This window comes from Sorex fumeus, unplaced genomic scaffold (assembly GCF_029834395.1).
Source record: "Sorex fumeus unplaced genomic scaffold, SorFum_2.1 ptg000086l, whole genome shotgun sequence".
Classification (NCBI taxonomy): Eukaryota; Metazoa; Chordata; class Mammalia; order Eulipotyphla; family Soricidae; genus Sorex; species Sorex fumeus.
This window is the reverse complement of record NW_026606143.1, coordinates 2,623,605-2,645,350: the sequence shown is the minus strand read 5'-3', so window position 1 is coordinate 2,645,350 and position 21,746 is coordinate 2,623,605. Positions and strand designations below refer to the sequence as shown.

General features: G+C 40.4%; 1 protein-coding gene across 2 annotated transcripts in view; it reads right to left on the bottom strand.

Annotated features, from left to right (window-relative positions):
* The window catches only part of EFHC2 (EF-hand domain containing 2), a 316,613-nt gene that overhangs the window by 178,244 nt on the left and 116,623 nt on the right, over positions 1–21,746 (bottom strand). For both annotated transcript variants that reach the window (XM_056131212.1, XM_056131211.1), the window contains exon 3: positions 1,205–1,355. In XM_056131212.1, coding sequence (XP_055987187.1) covers positions 1,205–1,355 — 151 coding nt within the window. The remainder of the gene's footprint in view (positions 1–1,204; positions 1,356–21,746) is intronic.

Below are 21,746 nucleotides of genomic sequence, written 5' to 3'. Positions count from 1 at the left end.
ATGGTGTATTGAATATGCCAAAAACAGTAACAACAAGTGTCACAATGGTGACGTTACTGGTTCCCGCTCGAGCAAATAGATGAACAACAGGAGGACAGTTCTACAGTGCTGCCTAAGTCTTTCACTGATGAATACCTGTTCTTCACCATTTTGCCTTCTGCATGAGATTTTTTTGTCCTTTTATCATCACAGTTGCTAACCCCTAATGCATCCAGACCTCAGTATCCTTTCCAAGGGAAGATTCACAGCACAAATAGAAGAAATCAGTCACCTCACTTAATCTCTGCCATACTCCAAAGAATATAGCTGAGAATTAGCTACTCTTACAGCCACATCACAGTTAACTCTTGGTTGGCTTCAGGACAGAGTAGATAAAATTGGCTGCCAAACATGGAATGAAGAAATACCCTCTGCTGAAGTGACATCAGAATCTGTCATTAACAGATATGACAAGTTATGACAGGTTATAGTTACCAGGAATGATGGGTGAATCAAAAGGCATTGACTTCCAGAAAGAGTAAGAATACCAAACTGAGAGAGGCAGTAGATGGAGAACAGTCTTCTTTCCTCCTAATAGTGTGTTGTAAATGAAGAAATGTGGCTAGAGCAAAAATACCAAAGGGTTTGAAGTAAAAATATCAAAGGCGTAAGTGAGTTTTTCCATAATGGAGCAGCGCCAAAAAGGATACAAGTATGCTAAAGAGGAGTGACAGAAATTGTGATATGGAAAGGACTAAAAGAAAGAAAACTGAAAAAAATTAATTGTAAGGTGTGAAGAGTAGAAAGCTGATAAGACATCATCACCACATGCTAAGAGCATGTTTATATTTACTATCACCAACCTAAAATTAGATAACTAAGTAGAATCTTGAATCTAAGTAGTAGCATGCAATCTTTTAAAGGCAAGAGAAAGGCAATTAACCACAACACCCAAAAGGAGAGAGAGAACAGAGGGGGATGCCCTACCACAGAGGCAGGGTAGAATGGGGGGGGGGGATGAGGGTGGGAGGGATACTGGGATCCGTGGTGGTGGGGAAATGGGCACTGGTGGAGGGATGGGTATTTGATCATTGTATAATTGAAATCCAAGCACAAAATTTGTAAGTCTACAACTGTACCTCATGGTGTCTCACTAATAAAAATTTTAAAAAAAGAGAAAGGCAATTTATAAATGCAGGAATTAAAATTTTCTTAACACAGATACCTTGAGGCAGTCCACTGTTTTTTACCAATGGTTCATTTACTTCAATTGTGTCATCTTCAAGGTAGAAATAAATTTTATAGATTCTTATTCTATATTTTTCTAGAACCTTTTCAGGTACTTCATCTTCTAAATAGGCATCAAAAGATAATACCTGTTGGAATAAAAAATGAATAAAATCATCAAATTTAAAATCAACAATACTAATTATTGTTTATTTACTTATTGTTAAAGTTAAGAAAAAAGTTGATTTGTTCTTAATTGTGAGAAGATATTCTACACATTAGCTATGACAATATGTATATAACTTAGGCTAAATACTTTTTCCATATTGTCTGGCTAGAATGAGGAAATAATAAACAATAAATCCACCACCAGATTTTCCATAAATTGAATTAGAGTCTGCCTTTGGAATTTTATTATGAAATCTGTATGTGGTGTTAGAGAGAAAAAGATTACTTCTCAGAAGACAGCTATAATTTTGTCACTTTGCCCCTGACATAATGATGTCTTGTTCTAGGATAAAATTAACCTGACTTTTGTTCCTGTTAGTTGCTTGCTTGGAGGCAATTCATACAGGCCAATCTGAATTTGTTTAAACTCACGGGAGCATCCCACCTTACATTTCATAAGGAACCTCAGAACCAAGTTCAGTGCCAGACAAGTCTCATCTTTACTGTTTAGTGGGAACTGAAAAGTGTAGGGAGAGATTCAAGTAAGAAAAACAGATTCTAAAACACTTAGAGTAAAAATCAGAGATTATAAAAACAACCTAAAAATTCCTTTAAGTGCTCTGCAAAACTGACTTTATTAATAAGTACAACGGTCACGGTCCTCTTGTTGTTCATCGATTTGCTCGAGCGGGCCCAGTAACGTCTCCATCATGAGACTTGTTGTTACTGTGTTTGGCATATCGAATACTGTCACGGGTAGCTTGCCAGGTTCTGACGAGCGGGCGAGATACTCTTGGTAGCTTGCCGGGCTCTCAATAAGTACATCTCACAATAAGCACAACACAGCCCATTTTGCTCACATGTTGAAACAAAAGAAGGACTCCCTCTGCAGTGGAAGAACAACTGAGATAGCTTCCTTATACACAATCTGTATCTTTAACCATTGGGGTCACTCTCAACATAGTTACTTTCTCACACAATGAGAAAGTCATGGGAACTGAGGCCTTCTGAGGGAGGGTACAGTAGATTCCGGCCACCATTTCCAGCTTGATGGGGAAAAAGTACACTGCCTCTGTAAAGGACCAGAGAGAAAGTACAAGGGTTACAGCTTCTTCCTTGCAAGCAGCTGAAACTTGCTTGATCCCCAGCACTGCAGCAGGTCTCCCAAGCACTACTGGGTATGACCCCCTACTCCCAATATCCCCATTGTTCTCACTTCGATAAATTTTTATCCCTAAAACATATGCTTTGGGATTGTTTAGCAAATATCTATCAGAAGTCTAAACTACAGAAGCCTAAAGTACTGTTAAAATGCCTCAGTGACTTTGAAATCTGACGAACACAAAAAGATTTGTTATTTACCAAAATAACAGATGTTAGCTGGGGCTAGAGCAATAGCACAGCGGGTAGGGCGTTTGCCTTGCATGCGGCCGACTCGGGTTCGATTCCCAGCATCCCATATGGTCCCCCAAGCACTGCCAGGAGTGATTCCTGAGTGCAAAGCCAGAAGTGATCCCTGAGCATCGCCGGGTGTGACCCAAAAAGCAAAAAAAAAAAAAAATAGATGTTAGCAATGAGCTTCAGTTAGTGAAATGACTGTGGTCAACAATAAATGGATCTTTTACAAATACTGAGCAGGCCACTGTCTTTCCAGGAACAGGTACTAAGAACTGGTGTGGAGGGAAATTTGGGCAGAAGTGAAATTGGCAGTTTTTTCAAATCAGCCATTAGGGGAAAATAAAACCCTCTGACTATGAGAGTCCCGTGATAGCCAGTCAATGTACATTCCTGCGACTAGCTTGCTGAAACCACTGCAGTAAAATATGCTGGCGTTTGGACCAGGCAGCCTTCTAACAATCTTTGATAAAGAAGTAAAAACTGTGAAGTGGAGCAAGGAAAGCCTCTTCAAAATGTGGTGCTGGTAAAATTGGACAGCTACGTGCAAAAAAAATAAAAAAGAAAGAAAGAAAGAAAAAACCCTCACACCCCTGTCCAATGGCAGGCACAAAAGTCAGATCAAAATAAACTAAAGACCTCAAAATCAGACCTGAATCCATAAGGTACATGGAGGAAAACATAGGCAGAACCCTCCACGACATTGAAGCTAAAGATGAAAGACCACTGACTAAGCAAAGTGGAAATAAAGATAAACAAATGGGACCACATTAAGCTAAGAAGCTTCTGCACCTCAAAAGAAACAATGACCAAGATAAAGAGATAGCCCATGGAATGGGAAAAATTATTTACCCAACACTGATCAGATAGAGAATTAATATCCAAGATATAATAAAGGCACTGGTAGAACTTTACAAGGAAAGGGGCTGGAGCGACAGCACAGCGGGTAGGGCATTTGCCCTGCATGCGGTCAACCCGGGTTCAATTCCCAGCATCCCATATGGTCCCCTGAGTACCACCAGGAGTAATTCCTGAGTGCAGAGCCAGGAGCAACCCCAAAAAGCAAAAAAAAAAAAATAGATGTTATCTATTTTTTCGCCAGTTGTGACCGAAAAAGAAAAAAAAATAGAAGTTTACAAGGAAAAACTTACAACCCCCTCAAAAAATGAAGAGAAAAAAATGAACAGAAACTTCCTCAAAAAAGAAATACAGATAGCCAAAAGCAAAAAAAAAGCCAAAAGGCACATGAAAAAATGCTCTACATTGCTAATCATCAGGGAGATGTAAATCAAAACAACAATGAGATATCATCTTACACCACAGAGACAGGCACACATAGAAAGGAAATAGAACCAGTGCTGGTGAGAATATAGAGAGAAAGGAACTCTCATTATTGGTGGGAATGCCGACTGGTCCAGCCTTTTTGGAAAACAATATGGGCATTCCTCAGAAAACTAGAAATTGAGCTTCCATATGACCCAGCAATACCAATTCTGGGAATATACCCACAGGGTACAAAAACACACAGCAGAAATGATATTTGCACTTGTATGCTTATTGCAGCACTGTTCACAATATCTAGAATCTGTGCCCAAGAACAGACAACTGGTTAAAGAAACCATGTTATATCTACATGATGGAATACTACACAGCTATTAAAAATGAAGTCATGAAATTCACTTATAAATGAATGGGCATGGAGAGTATCTTGCTGAGTGAAATAAGTCAGAAGGAGAGGTACTGACATAGAATGACTGCACTCATTTGTGGGATATAGGTCCAGCTACACTCCCATCTGTGTGGGCAGCTTCAGAACCTGGAAGGCAAAGGCTGCAGCAGTCGGTCGAAGGCGCCATCTGCCAGTACATGGGTTGCTGCCCTGGCATTCAGGGCTGCTACAAGAGTTCCATGGTTGGGTCCTGCCCCAAGAGCACAGTCATGAGTTTCTACATGCCACAGGGAGAGTAGCCCAAATAGCCCAGAGTGCCCTACTACGGAGGCTGTGTCAGCACCAGGAGGCTCTGGGGGGCCTGGGATGCCATTGTCGTAGCCTGGGGACATGTAGGCTGGTAGGCGATATAGCCTGGGCTGGCAGCAGGCCCCTAGCACTGGGGGTGGGGGATGCGGGGGCGGGGGGGCAGTGGGAGCAGCAGAGGCCCCCAGCTGGGTACATGTAGGTGCCCGTCAAGTTGGGGTCTGCCCCAGAGCTGGGCATGCTGGCATAAGGGGCTACTGCCCATCAGGGCTGGCTGGCTCATGTTTACGGTATGCACTGGGGAGCCCTGCACCAAGCTGGCCGGGCTGAAGGTAGCTGGTGGGGCCTGAGGGCTGATAGAGCATGCTGATTGCCAAGGGTAGGGCTTGGAGCTGGACATAAAGCCAGGAGAAGGCAAGCATCTGGGCGATGCATCTGGACCGTTTGTTTCTACCGTTCCAAAAGCAGCTGCTGCTCCTGCTCCTGCTCCTGCAGCCACTGTATGATCAGATGCCACTGCAAATCCAGGTACTCCTGCTTCTTCTGCCGAATGATCTCCAACTTGCGCACCAGCTGGATCTGGTGCCTTCTCCCAGTGCTCCTCCTGCAGGGCGCTGAGGGACTCCAGGTGTCTTAGATCCACGCCAGCTTGTCCTGCAGGCACTCGTGGTATAGCCAGCGAACATCCAAGGAGATGAGCAGCTCAAGCAGCCACAGGTACAAGCCATTGATAGTCTGGAAGAGGGACAACATGGCTAAGTCGTTGATGATGCTGAGGCTGTACGTGTGGTTGCTCTTCATGCAGCTGATGAAGGTGGTGTTGACGTTCTAGAGCACTTTCATGAACTGTGTATGGTCTCCAACTTCCCGTTCTGGCACTTGCTGAAGGGGCCTCAGGGAGAAGGTGCCATCTGCATGTTGGGGTCTGGGAGGGGCGTTTCCAGTACCAGGACAAAGACACCGTGGCTGTCCATGGACAGCAGTTCCGACTTGCTCAGTGTGGCAGGTACCAATGTTGTGGGGCTTCTGCAAGCCTCCTCCTGCTTGTTGTCCCAGCAGCTGAGGCATCCAGCAAGGTCAGGATTGTCTTCAGCCAGAGGTGCTAAGGAGTTCACAGGCGACAAGTACAGGCTTCTGGCCAGGCCAAGGGCATCAGACCTGCCTTGCATACGTGGACTTCTGCCTCATCATCTCCTTCTCCTCTTCCTCTGAGGCAGAACCAGCTATAGCTCCTCCTCTTATCTTATAATAAATCATTATCTCCTGATTTGCACTTCCTCACACCTAAAATGCTATAAGCCTCAGGTAACATCTCAAAAAAAAGTGCTCTTTTTTTTGGCTGAGCCAGAATATTGAAAATTGCTGTGAGCCTGCCAAAATACAACTGCTTTGTCTCCCTCTATTATTTAAAATGCAAATTTCTTCTACACTTCAAACTCTGGAAAATAAAGTTAACCAGTGAGCCACAGATTCATATATCCTTCTGCTTCGGGTGACAGATTAAGTGGGGAGTACATGTGCTGCCACCTTCCTTTCAGCATACCTAGATAAGGAGGGAGTACCTAGGAGAGTTAGGACCAACTCTGGAGCATCTGCAGGGTGGCATTGATGCTCATATCCCGCCAGCCCCACTAGGAAGCCATCTAGTGGCACCTGAATTCCGCTTGGCCCTCTAGTGCAGGAATTTGTCACCACCACCTAATTCTTGGAGACCAGTGGACTCAGAAAGGAGCAAGGAATTGCTGTTTGCAGGAAAGTAAGGTCAATCCTTGCTTCTGCCCTGATTTCTAAGTTAATCATCTATCCTTGCAGAAATAAATTCCAGGAAAGAAATATTAAATAGTGAAAGTAAAATATCTTTCCTTGAGATATATGAGGGGAACAAAAGAAAAATGTTCAGAGAGAACATGGGCTTCTCAAGAGGGGTGAAAACTGAGAGTACACAGCTCAAGCTGAGAAGTAAAGATGTGGGCAAAAAAATAGAGATCATGTGCTGCTTGCCTCAGCAAACTTAGTTTTATAGGGTTTTTCTACATTGCCCCCACTTGGCCCTTTCTACATAAAAATTTGTTGCTAGTGTGTTGTCAAGGTAAAAAGTTGGGAACTTTTGGTGGTCTTTTTTCATATTCTTATCATAGAGTTTGTTTCTGCAAGATCTTCTCTCCTGGGGGTGAGGTTTGGGCAGGGAGGTCAAGCAGATGCTGTCAGCCTTCATTTCTGAATCATAATGGATTTCCATGCTCCATGCCTTTAGGCTGGTTTGGTTTAGAGACACAGTGACTTTTTAATTCACATTGCCAGGGACTCTCTGTTTGCCCATAGGGCCTGCATGAAACACTTCAAAATGGCACCTTTGCTTTCTTACAAAATGGTGCTACATTCAGCTGTACTCTTGGAGACATTATCTGGCCTGATTTAAATTAAAAATTTAGCTAAAACCATGGCTAGGACTTGGTCATGTTTGTATTAAGTGAACATTTCAGGTAAGATGGTGTTTTGATAGGTATGAGGTTTTTTTTCTAGGTGATAAAAATGTCTTTGTGATAAAAATAGTTGCAGAACACCACGAATATACCAGCTCAGTGGTTTTCAACATTTTTATACCTATGGGTCTACAGCTGAAAACCACTGCCAGTTAAGTAGCAATAACTTTGTGAGCTAGCAGAAAATTTTTGCCAACCAGCACCAGTCTGCAGACTGATGGTTGAAAACCACAGTACCAGATACCACTTAACTGAATAATTTAAGATGGTTAATAGGTAACTATAATTTATGTAACTTTTACTTCAATTGGAAGAAAGAAATATTTCAGTCAATAAATTCTGATAGGCATGCTAAAAATGGTGAATTTTGTGTTTTATAAATTATCAATTTTAAAAAGTGGTAAAAGGGAATATATTGCTGGAACAGTTAAAAGGACAAGGAACTGGAACTTTATCATGCTTTTAGTAAAATAAGTATTCAGCTTTAAACTTTTATTCTTTGCAATTGGGTAGAACAATATAGAGAGACATTAATAGTTTTCAGTTACTGCCAAGTATTGAAGGCTACAGGTGTAAATTTGTGAATAACAAAACTAGAATAAAACAATTGAAGCACTGTCACTATATAAGCATTAACTATAAACTAAATGATGTATTAAAAGGATATTAAGGATGCTAACTGGAAAAAAGAGAGAAGCAAAGATATTATTTTAGGCTGGCTCCCAGCATTCCTGGAAGAGGGATAGACTAATATTTCGTGTTCTGTTCCCCTGAGAATACATGACTGACAAAACTTCAGCATGAAAGTGAGAAAGTCAGGGTATGTAAAGAAAGAACAGACAAGGAAGATAGAGATAAAGTTGCAAAATGTAACAAAGAAAAATTGGGGAAGAGACAGCAAATAGATGAAAAGTGATGCCACAAAGATAAATGACCTAATTACAGTGAAACTTGATGTAGCAGAAAATCCAGAGAGAAGGATCTAAAATAAAAAATTGTACCAGGATTAGAAAAATTTATAGAGACATCATTATGATACAAGGTTTAATCATAATGTATGATGTCAAGAACAAACTAGATAAATGAGAGCCCGAGAATGTGATTGGCTATAATTTTATTAAAAACTGAATAAATATTTATTTAGCAAGGAGTATGATCTTCAGTTCCCAAAGGCCTCTATTACATTATAGGTCACCCATTCGATTCCTGAGGCATTAGGAATTTTTATCTTAGTCTACAGATAAAAATATACACAACCTATTGACCAATGCTAAATGATAGAGAATTCTTTTTTATGCTCAATTAATTTATTTTTTATTGATAATCCATTGTCTGAACATCTTTTTAAATTTAATAAAAATTATAAATAATAATAATAATAAAGGCCCTCCCGTTGATCGTCGATTTGCTCGAGCGGGCCCAGTAACATCTCCATTGGAGATTTTGTTGTTACTGTGTCTGGCATATCGAATACTCTCGGTAGCTTGCCGGGCTCTCCGAGAGGGGCGGAGGAATCGAACTCGGGTCGGCCATGTTGGCCGCTTGTAAGGCGACCGCCCTACCGCTGTGCTATCGCTCGGCTAGTTTAATTTTATTTTTTATTAGTGAAACACCATGAGGTACAGTTATAGACTTACAAATTTTTGTGCTTGGGTTTCACTTATACAATGATCAAGTACTCATCCCTCCACCAACACCCATCCTCCAACACCACGAGTCCCAGCATCCCTCCCACCTCCGATTCTCCCCATTCCACCCTGCCTCTGTGGGAGGGCCTTCCCTTAGTTCTCTCTCTCTATTCTTTTGGGTTCTGTGTTTTGCAAGAGAGGCATTGAGTGGCAATCATTTTTGGTCTATAGTCTACTTTCAGCATGCTTCTCCCACTCTGGGAGGATCCTCACAACACCCTTTATCTGGTGCCCTCTTCTCTATTTGAGCTTCCTCTTCCCCTAGCACGTGTGGCTGGCCTCCAAGTCATGGAGCAAAATTCCTGGTACTAATCTCAGCCACTCCTGGGTGTTAGTCTCCCATTTTGTTGCTTTATGTTCCCGAGATGAATGCAATCTTTCTGTGTCTATCCCGCTCTTTCTGACTCATTTCACATAACATGATACTTTCCATGTAGTACCACTTGTATGTAACCAGCGATTAGGCAAGAAAAAGATATTAAGGGCATCCAGGTAGGGAAGGAAGAAATCAAGCTCTCACTATTCGCAGATGATATGATACTAAACTTAGAGAACCCTAAAACCTCTACCAAGAAACTCCTAGAAACAATAGACTTGTATAGTAAAGTGGCAGGCTATAAAATCAATACCCAAAAATCCATGGCTTTCCTATACGCAAATAGTGAAAGAGAAGACAGTGACATGAAGAAAACAATCCCATTCACAATTGTTCCCCAGAAAATCAAGTACCTGGGAATCAGTTTAACTAAGGAAGTAAAGGACCTGTACAAAGAAAACTACAAAACGCTACTTCAGGAAATAAAAGAGAACACCAGTAAATGGAAAAATATCCCCTGCTCATGGATGGGGAGAATCAACATTGTCAAAATGGCAATACTTCCCAAAGCACTGTACAAATTCAATGTGATCCCTATTGTGATACATGACATTCTTCACAGAAATGGAGCAAACACTCCTGAAATTTATATGGAACAATAAGCCCCCACGAATAGCTAAAGCAATTCTTGGGAAAAAGAAAATGGGAGGAATCAACCTGCCTAACTTCAAACTCTACTACAAGGCAGTAATGATTAAAACAGCATGGTACTGGAACAACGGCAGAGCTGTAGACCAATGGAACAGGGTTGAATATACTGACATCTACCCCAAGCATATGATCATCTAATCTTCGATAAGGGGGCAAGAAAAGTGAAATGGAGCAGGGAAAGCCTCTTTAATAAATTGTGTTGGCAAAACTGGATGGCTACATGCAAAGAAAGTTGGCTTAGATCTCTGACTAACGCCATGCACAAAAGTAAAATCAAAATGGATTTATGACCTCAACATCAGACCGGAATCCATAAAGTTCATTGAAGACAAAGTTGGCAAAACCCTCCATGATATTGAAGCTAATGGTATCTTCAAAGATGTCATGCCACTGGCCAAGCAAGTGAAAAAAGAGATAGACAAATGGGACTATCTTAAACTAAGAAGCTTCTGCACCTCAAAAGAAACAGTGACCAAAATACAAAGACAGTCTACAGAATGGAAAAGGATATTTACCCAATACACATTCGACAAGGGGTTGATATCAAGGATATACAAGGTACTGATTGAACTCCACAAGAAGAAAGTGCCCAACCCCATCAAAAAATGGGGCAAGGAAATGAACAGAAACTTTCGCAAAGAAGAAATCCGAATGGCAAAAAGGCACACGAGAAAATGCTCTACATCACTAATCATCAGAGAGATGCAGATCAAAACAACGAGATATCATTTCATACCACAGAGACTGGCCCACATCCACAGGAACAAAAGCAACTGGTGCTGGCACGGATGTGGCGAGAAAGGGATAGAGAATTCTTTATCAAAATAAAAAAACGGGCTAGGAGATGGCTCAGCAGCTAAAGTGATGCTTTTCAAGCTTGAGGCTAGAAACTTGATCCCTGATGTTGTGCACATCTGCCAAGCAAGATCCTGTTAACTATGTTGTTTGTATCTAACAAGTTTGCTCTGTGTGAGCCCCAGTACCACAGCAATTCTTGATCATACCACAGGGATATGCAAGCATTCCAACAAGTTGTACAACACCTAGTAAGAAATACAACTAAAAACTGGGTTCAAGCACCAAGGCAAGAAGTACAACCAATCTTCAGAGAGTACTTATGTGAGATGCACAACTACACTGTGAGACCTCTGGTGAGCAGGACAACCAGTATACATGAACACTATAACTAGTGTGAAACCCCAGAAAGTACATGAATAAACATCAAAACTGAGGGAGAGTAAACAGCAGGGGGAACTGCAGCCACGTGTGCATGCACTACAGCTTGCTGTACAATCCCTGGCAAGCACCTTGAAAAAAGTATACAAGTACAACTGAGAATGTAGAAGGCACCCAGTCATGGCACCAACAGTATCAAAACAAAGGAAGGAGAAAAATAAAGAAAAATGAGAAATTTTGAATGGCAGCATTTATAAAATTGTAAACTTTTTTGTTTGTTTGGAAGTCACAGCTGGTAGTGCTCAGGGTCTATTATTCCCAGCTTAATGCACAAGGTTCACTCCTAGTGGAACTCAGGGGACCAGGCATGAGCTATCTTCCTAACAGTAAAATCTCCATCTTCTTGCAATTAAAGTAAAAACAAACTCAAAGTACTCATGAGTGTGTTTTAAACTCAAAGTACTCATGAGTGTGTTTTAAGTACACATATATATAAACTTTGTGGGAGAGGAAATAATTCTATTTTCATTTACTTCATTTGAGTTAGGTCAACTGTTTTCTTTGATTTTTACTGCATATTCCCCAAAGCTGGGTTTTTATATCAATTTGAATTTTTCATTCTTAAAGATTTTTAAAATAGCAATTGTCTGAATATAGCATTGTGTATAGAAGACTGTTCATCACAGGGTAAGGTAATGCAATTATAAGGCAAAACCAAAACTAAAAACCTGGTCTATTAGAACAAAGTGAAAAGGAACAGAATATACCTCCCAAAATATGCCTCTTTGGCATAAGGATTGTTTTAAGATTGGTTATTTTCTTAATAACTAGACATAGGATAAGCTCTGAAAACAGAGTAGTTTTCTTTTATAACAGATAGCTACATTTATAAGAGAAATCTTCATCCGTAAGGGAGTCTCATGCTCACCCTAAGAAATAGACTATCAAATCTATATAGAAAATGGAGAAGACAGGGACTTATATATGCAAAAACTTCCTACCATCATTTACTGTGCTTTGTTTGGTAATCTTCCATTATTAGCTCCCCAAGTGCTTCTTCTGTTTTTAGTCAAAGATAGTATTTAAGATGGTGTCTTGGAAGCCAAAGAGATATTACACCATGTAGGGACTTAGCTTGTACTTGGCAAGCCAGGTTCAATCTTCAGTACCCCATATGGTATGCTAGGTCAGCCAGGAGTAAGCCCTGGACAGAGCTGGGTGTGCATCACCACCCACCATCACCACCAAAAAAGTGTGGTGGCTTGTGCAATTCTGAAGTTACTCACTTTCTTTGGAGATCTCCCACATGCATCCAAGAAGTATGCATGTTAAGAAACTTTGGTTTCCTACTTGTTCTCCCTTTTATTGGGGGTTGGGGGTGATGGGCATCAGCCAAAAGCATAGAAAAGGAGAAGGAAGATTATTTTTCCTCCCCTACCAAATAACAGAAACTTATAAAGATGGTGAGGGTCTTATGACCAATTCATGAAACGCAAAGATGACTGCTCAGAAACCAAACATTAAAACATCAAAAAACTTTAAATTTCTCGAGTAGCCTCTATGAGAGATAAAAACACCAGTAATATTCAATAAGGCTCAACATTTTATAAAATCTGTATTGAAATGTGTAGATTGTCATTGATGAAAGGACTCGTACTTGAATTGTGAGAAATTTTTGCCCTGCTCTAATCTGAAAAGATAATGCCACTGTTTACATATGGCATTAGTCTTTGCAAAGGCGAGTAATCCAACCTCAAAATATTGTTGGATTTGCCATGACACTGGTGATTCAGTACTATCACAAACATCTCCCTGATTTCCAATATCTCTGGAACAAATGCAGTCCACTATTTATTCTGTTAGACACCATAACCGTCAGGTTTCAGGTTATCTCTGGTTAACAATACAAAACCTGAGAAAACTTACATCTACTGAGTATACAAAAAGAATATAAGGCAATGATAAACAGAATTAAATCACCTGTGTGATCTAGAGATTATTAAATTGTACTGAACTTTATGACTGTCTCCTCTACATAACACCTAACATAACATCTATATAACATCTACATAACACCTATTACAGAATCTATTATTAAGGCAATAGCTTCCCATAAAAAAAATCCCTAGGCTTTGACCTAAGTTGCTCCTAAGAAATGACCTTAAATATTATCAATTAGTTGAGTTAAAAAGTGTTTGTATTATGGACAATTAGCATCACTTGCTCCACTTGGACTTCCAGAAAATCTGAGACTCAAGATACAAAGACCACTAAATCTAAAGAAAGTGATCCCTGGGGCCAAAGAGATATTGCAGCAGGCAGGGCACTTGTCTTGCATATGGACGATCTGAGTTTGATCCCCAGCATCACATATGGTCCTCTGAATCCCACCAAAAGTGATCCCTGAGTGCAGAGACAGAAGTAACCTCTGAGCACTGCCAGATGTGTCCCCCAAACAAAACAAAACAACAGAAATACCCCCCATGTTTGGGTCTTGTGAATGGGTATAAAGAACAGTCAAAATATTGGAAATTAACTTGTTGATGATAATCATAATAATCTATCCCCAGTGCACTGTGTTCCCTCAAAATCTTTAAATGCCTGTTTGCAGCAGTTTTTACATTAATGTTAAAAATTTGGGCAAATGAGATCTGGAGACTGGAGTCCCTACAACCACCACCACTACCCATGTGAAGATCAGAAACTAGAGAACCTATAAAAATCTGCGCCGTTCCACTGTTTCTTTCCTGTGGGACAAAATAATGGTAGTATGTCTGAGGGAGTAAGAGGTGATGAAACAAAGGGAAAAAGCCAGAATCTCACATCTCTTTGGCTATCAATAAACATACTTTTCTCTGCTCACGTCTGTGTTGTTTTGTTTCTGAACACTCCCTGACCATGGTTCTACTAGCCAACAGTCTTTCTGAGTCATATAGTGAACAAGGTGGGATCCAGAGGTAAAGTCCTGAGAATCCCTGAATCATGGGAAAACAGGTGAAAGTTATGCCCTGTGAACTGACTTTGGCTTGCTGGTCCTCTGAACATCTGGAATTTTATAAAGTGAATTTCCTCCTGAATCCAAGCCCCAAAAAGTTTGGTATTGATGTCTCAGATTTATACAGAAATTTCAGTTGGAGACCTTATTCCATCTGTGGTTTCAGATTTCACACACACACACACAAAATTTCTTAAAACATTAGGATTATACTAATGAATACATGGCAGCATCAGGCCGACTTAATCTTTTCTTTTTAAATTTTTATTAGTGAAACACCATGAGGTACAGTTGTAGACTTACAAATTTTTGTGCCTGGATTTCAGTTATACAATGATTGAGTACCCATCCCTCCACCAGTGCCCATTCTCCACCTCCAATGCTCCCAGTATCCCAACCCACCCCTGTGGCAGGGCATTCCCTTTTGTTCTCTCTCTCCTTTTGGGTGCTGTGGTTTGCAAAAGAGGCACTGAGTGGCAATCATGTTCGGTCTATAGTCTACTTTCAGCATGCTTCTCCCATCCTGGGAGGATCCTCCCAACACCCTTTATTTGGTCCTCCCTTCTCTATCTGAGCTGTCTTTTCCCCTAGCATGTGCGGCTGGCCTCCAAGCCATGGAATGAACCTTCCGGTACTTATCTCAGCTATTCTTGGATGTTAGTCTCCTATTTTGTTACTTTATATTCCCCAGATGAATGCAATCTTTCTATGTCTGTCCCTCTCTTCCTGACTCATTTCACTTAGCATGATACTTTCCATGTAGTATCACTTGTATGTAAATTTCATGACTTCATCGTTTGTAACAGCTACATAGTACTCCATTGTGTAGATGTACCAAAGTTTCTTTAACCAGTCATCTGTTCTCAGGCACTCGAGTTTTTTCCAGATTTTGGCTATTGTGAACAGTGCAGCAATGAACATAGAAGTGCAGATGTCATTTCGACTGTACTCTTTTGCCTCTCCAGGATATATTCCCAGGAGTGGAATTACTGGGTCAAATGGGAACTCAATTTCTAATTTTTTGAGAACAGTCCATACTGTTTCCCAAAAGGGCTGAACCAGTTGAAGGCCAACTTAATCTTATAGCTACCTTTCCCTAGAGCAATGGTGTCCTGTGATCTCATTCACTGGAGACAAACTCCCCACTACAGCTACTACCTTCTAGTGTATACTTAGCACTATTGCACTAAGCAACAGCTTGAGAAAAGGTCTGTAGAATAGTGTGAAAGCGTGTAAAATGCAATTTTTCATCAAAGGCCCATTTCTCTTTGGTAGCAAGCCTATCCAGTAAATACAGGCAATCTGAGGAATCCCTAAAACTGATAATTACAGACAAAAAAGATTCCCCAAAAATAAGATTCTGACTAACCAACGACTCTCAGGAGATTCCTCCCTCAGGAACTCCTGCCAGCTTAATGTGTCAATATCTTCACCTTTCACATGCACATTTTTAATTTGGTGTTAAAGAACAAAATAAAATTTAGAACCAGTGGCAATTTTAGAAATTTTGGAATTTTAAAAGTCTGCTTTTCTCTAAAAAACTGATCTGAATTGCAAATAACACTGCTATAGGTCAGAGGAAGTACAAAACTTCCTATACTTCAGACTTGACCAAGAGCATAAAAATGTCTAATTTGACTAGGGATATTGGTGGTATCAAATGTACACTGGTGATGGGACAGGTATTGGAAAACTGTGTGACTGAAACCTAAGCATGAACAACTTTATAACTGTGTATCTCATGGTGATTCAATTTACAATGTGAAAAAGAGTGCCTTTTTGAAAAAAATGTTTTTAATATTGATTACAGTCAATAAAAGATAAATAAAATGGCTTGTGAATCTTCTTTCTCTCAGTTTCAACAATCTCTACCAGTGTCTACTAGCACATGTTTAAATTGTCTTCAGAACCATCTTTGACTACCTTTTCTAGCTGCCTACCTTTTCTCCAGAACCTCAATCTACCTCACATGCTCAGTCTACCTTATCTGCTGAACCTCAACATAGCTGTATGCTCCAGCTTCTTCTGATCATTCGTCTTCTAAACTATTACAAATTTTAAGCTAATTCTTCTGAAGATCTAGACAAACATCAAAAATATTCTATGTTCACTGGACTAAGACTAAATTACTGACCATTATAAAAGTAGTTTACAAAGATCATCAATGACCTTCATAAATCTGTTGAAGTATTTGACATCATCCTGCAAACTTAACAACCTGTAACCCCCCAGTCACGAACTTAATTAAATCATGTCCTTGTTGGGAAAAACCAGGCAAAGAATGAATGAATTAATGAAGCCTGACATAACAGACATAAGAGACAACCCTGAAAAGTGTTTAAATAAACAAACTTCTAATGCCTGGCAAAAGTCTAAAAGGTTGGCAGATATTCTTCACCAAACCATTGTAGCAACTTTTCCTATTAATTGGAGTAGAATTTAATCATATAAACAGAAACTTGAGTAAACTATTCATGACTAGGCTTCAGATTGGTGAGGTTTCTTTCCTTTTGGTTTCTGGGTCATATCCAGTGGTGCTTAAGGCTTACTACTCAGGGAACCAATGGAGTATTGGGGATCAAACCCTGGTCAGCCACATTTAAAGAAAGTGCCCAGCCTGCTGTACTATCTCTCCAGTCCCAAGTTTCAAAGTGTTTTAAGAGAAAATTTAGCTTTACAATTTAAAGGTAGTTTGACCAGGGATAGCCGTCAATTCCATGTTTGTTAATGGTCTTGCTAAGCAAAACCTTTTCTCCTTTGATAAAAGAAATGGGATGAAATGAGAATAACCAACTTAAAGGATGTAAATCTGGTATCATATAGTGAATTAGCAAAAACTGTGAGAATTTGCCTTTCCTTTTGGTAGGACCATGGGGCTCCTTTGTACCATGACTCCCAGGGTCCAGATAGTGTCTGTGTCTGTGACTGCCCACTTCCTAGCCTAGGGATTCGCACCTTCTGATGTCAATGTTAAAACCTCCCAACTAGGTGTGTTAAAGGGTATTAGGAAGCCACCACCCCTTTCTCTAGACCAGTCACTGTGGACACCTTCTCCAGACCTAGTGCCACACTGAAACCCAGAACCCTCACCCCACACACTCTATAGGCAGGTTGGGTACTATAGAGTCTTAATCCAGTGACAGAATATCTCCATAGATGCCCTGGTGACTAAGTGAAAGAAATTAGACATATACCTCCCTGTCACACTCAAACAGCATTACATGACAACAAAAATAACTGAATAATGGAGAAATAAGCAGTAGCTCGTTTTAATAAACAGCAGATCAATAGTCAGGTAACTGGAAATCTAAACCTTCATTGCCAGCACCCATTAAACTCTAAGAACAAGGAAACAAAGAAATTCACCTGAAATGGCAGCTGAGGACAAAAATTCAAGCAAATCCTCAAGTTTACCAAAACTTTTGAGTCTGATCTAAAAGGAACTCAAATCAGCAGTCTCTGCAATGGCAGTTAAAAATTAAGGGATCACTGGCAATGGAAATTAAGCAATCACTGGAAGAGAAATTAAATCAACTTACAGAACTGATTCATAGGAGGGAAGAATTCATACAAATGCAATTGAAGGAGCTAAAGAATACAACAGCAAGTCATAGTAAGAAAATTTTGAATGTGGAGAACCCTATCACAGAAGTTGAAGACAAAATACAAGCCAGCACTGACAATGAACTGGCAAGAGAAAGTAGAAGGAAAAGAATGAAAAAGAATATAAGGTGCATAAGGATCAAAGCAAGAGTACAAATAATCTCCAAATTATAGGCATACTAAAAGGAGAGGGGGAAAAAAAACAGGAAAGAATCACTGATTGAAGAGATAATAGCTCAGGATTCCCCTAGTCTCAGTGAAGCTTTCACAGATTCAAAAAGCTCGAGCGGGGCTGAAGCGATAGCACAGCGGGTAGGGCATTTGCCTTGCATGCACCCGACCCAGGTTCGATTCCCAAAATCCCATATGGTATCCCAAGTACCGCCAGGAATAATTGCTGAGTGCATGAGCCAGGAATAACCCCTGCGCATTGCCAAATGTGACCCCGCCCCCCAAAAAAAGGAAAAAGAAAAGAAAAAGTCCTAGCATACCAAACAAAATAGACTCAAACAGAACAGCACCAAGACAAATTGCAATCAAAATGCAGAGTGAGACAAACTACTGCTTGTGCCCAGTGTGAAAGGATGGTACACAACCATGCACATCAATAGTAGAACAAACAAAAAAGCAGAAAAGTCTGAGATAGCTACAGCCATACTTGTATTAGATTAAACAAATATAAAAATCACAGCAATGATCCTATCAGACCACAGTGTCATGAAGATGAAAATTAAGTATGAAAATTCCAACATGTGGAGGCTGAATAACATGCTGCTAAATAACAACCGGATCAAAGAGAAAAGGTAGGAATAAAAATAATCCTTAAAACTAATGAAGAACAAAAAACCAGACTATCAGAAAAAGGTCAAATCAACTTATCTTAAATATCTGGAGAAAAACCAACAAATGTGTTCCAAAACTAATAGAAGAAAGTAAATAACAAAAAATAAATATGAAATAAATGACACAGAAATCAAGAAAGCAATAAAAAAAGTCAATGAAACCAGGAGCTGGTTTAATTTTTTTTTTAATTAGTGAATCACCGTGGGGTACAGTTACAGGCTTACAAACTTTCATGCTTGCATTTCAGTCATACAATGATTGAGCACCCATCCCTCCACCAGTGCCCATTTTCCACCACCAATGTTCCCAGCATCCCCCACTCTGTCCCCTCCACCCTACCCCACCTCTGTGGCAGGGCATTCCCTCTTTCTCTCTGTCTCTCTGTTTCTCTCTCTGTCTCTCTCTCTGTCTCTCTGTCTCTGTCTCTGTCTCTCTCTGTCTCTCTCTCTCTCTCTCTCTCTCTCTCTCTCTCTCTCTCTCTCGTGTTGTAGTTTGCGATAGAGGTATTAAGAGGCCATCATGTTTGGTCTATAGTCTACTTTCAGCCCGCATCTCCCATCCTGAGTGGATCCTCCTGGCACCTTTTACTTGGTGGTCCCTTCTATTTCTGAGCTACCTTTTCCCCCAGCCTGTGAGGCCAGATTCTAAGCTGTGGAGTGATCCTTCTGGTACTTAACTCTACTATTCTTGGGTGTTCAATTCCCACTCTGTAACTTTATATTCCACAAATGAGTGCAATCTTTCTATGTCTGTCTCTCTCTTTCTGACTCATTACACTTAGCATGATACTTTCCATGTAGAACCACGTGTATGTAAATTTCATGACTTCATCTTTTCTAACAGCTGCATAGTATTCTATTGTGTAGATGTACCAAAGTTTCTTTAACCAACCAGTCATCTGTTCTCAGGCACTAGAGTTTTTTCCAGATTTTGGCTACTGTAAACAGTGCTGCTTAAGATGAGCCTCACGCATGAAGGAACCGGCTGAGGAAGGAACCCAGGTGTGCAGGACCCAGGGTGTAGATCTCAAAGCCTGCTCGGATTGGGACTGGAGCCCCCTCCACTCAGATCCCCATCTTCCAGTATTTAGGCGTTACACCCACCAACTGCCCCCGGCACCTGTAATCCCATCAACGGCCAAGACCCAGAGACTATAAAACCCTACTCCTATATATTATCATCTAATTCTTACTCTGGAGAACCTGGCAGGCTACCAAAAGTATCCTGCCCATATGGCAGAGTCTGGCAAACTCCCCGAGTTGTATTCAATATGCCAAAACCCAGTAACAATGATGGGTCTCATTCTCCTGACCCTGAAAGATCCTTGACTATGGCACTTTTTATAATCTCAGGGCTAGGACGAAGGAGACGTTACTGGGGCCTGCTCGAGGCTATCAATGAACAACAGGATGACAGTGATACAGTGAAACAGTGCTGCAATGAACATATAAGTGCAGATGTCATTTCTACTATATATTTTTTTGCATCTCTGGAATATATTACCAGAGTGGTATTGCTGGGTCAAATGGGAGCTCAATTTCTAATTTTTTTGAGAAGCATCCATACTGTTTTACAAAAGGGCTGAACCAGTCGGCATTCCCACCAGCAGTGAAGGAGAGTCCTTTTCTCTCCACATCCATGCCAGCACCAGTTGCTTTTGTTCTTTTGGGCCAATCTCTGTGGTGTGAGATGATATCTCATTGTTGTTTTGATCTGCATCTTTCTGATGATTAGTGAAGAAGAGCATTATTTTCATGTGCCATTTGGCCATTCGGATTTCTTCTTTGAGAAAGTTTTTGTTCATTTAATCGCCCCATTTTCTGATGGGGTTGGATGTTTTCTTCTTGTGGAGTTCAACCAGTGCCTTGTAAATGAAACCAGGAGCTGGTTCTTTGAAAGAATAAACAAGCAAGAAAAACCTTTGGTGGGACTCATGAGGGAAAAAGGAGAAAATTCCCAAAGGATCAAAAAAAAACACTGCACTGTAAGGACTGTCCTCCCGTTGTTCATCGATATTTGCTCGAGTGGGCCCAGTAACATCTCCATCATGAGACTTGTTACTGTGTTTGGCATATCGAATACATCACGGGTAGCTTGCCAGGTTTTGCCGTGAGGTCGAGATACTCTTAGTAGCTTGCCGGGCTCTCCAAGAGGAGTGGAGGAAATTGGGACAGAGTCCTAAAAAATTCAAGTTATTATGAGAGGTAACTGTGAACAACTTCATGCTGTTAAGTTGGAGAACTTAGAAGAAATGGAAAAATTCTTACAATTATTTGGGTAAATTACAATTATCTTACAATTATCTGGGTAAAGGCCTTTACCTTTACCCAGAACTGAGTGAGGAGAAAAGAGAAAACCTAAACAGGCCAATCAGAAACAAGGAAATTAAAACTAATAAAAAATCTCCCCAAAGGCAAAAGCCCTGGTCAAGATATGGTCACTGGTGAGTTCTATCAAACCTTCAGAGAAGACTTAAAACATTTACTACTTAATCTCTTTCAAATATTGAAGAAGCAGGAATCTTTCCTAACATCTTTTGTGAAGTCAGTGTTACACTGATACTGAAAGCACATAGGGATATTACTAAAAAAGAAAATTTTAAAACAATTTCCCTCATGAACATCAATGCAAAAATCCTCAACAAAATCGTAGTGAACCAAATCCAACAACATATCAAAAAGGTCAGACATCACAATAAAATTGGATTCATCCCAAGCATGCAGGAATGGTAACATACACAAATTAACAACATTGGTAAATGAAAAAAATATATACAGTATCAGTCAGTGCTCAAGTTCTTCCTGGAACAGCCTCTTGATCATTAGAGGTCTCTGTGCTTGTTTGGAATGCCACAGGTCCCTACTTCTCTGGGAATTGGGCTACTGCTGGGGAAATCTGACTTTTTAAAAAATAACATATTAATTGGCCTTGTTATTGTTGGCAGTCAATGGCTTGATAAGTGGAAAGCAGACATCTTTGGATGTCAGCAATACTTCAATCTTCCCTTTTCTTAGGAGCCTCAAGGACAGTGCTCCTGCAGCTTCATTCTACTCATAACAATATCCTCCTTCCTCCACCACCTGTTTGTTAGTGTGTGTAGGCACATTCCTCCAGTCACTATTGCTTGTCCTAAAAAATTTTGTCATATGACTATGAGTCTATGGCCTGTGTGGGTGGCTTTGTCTCG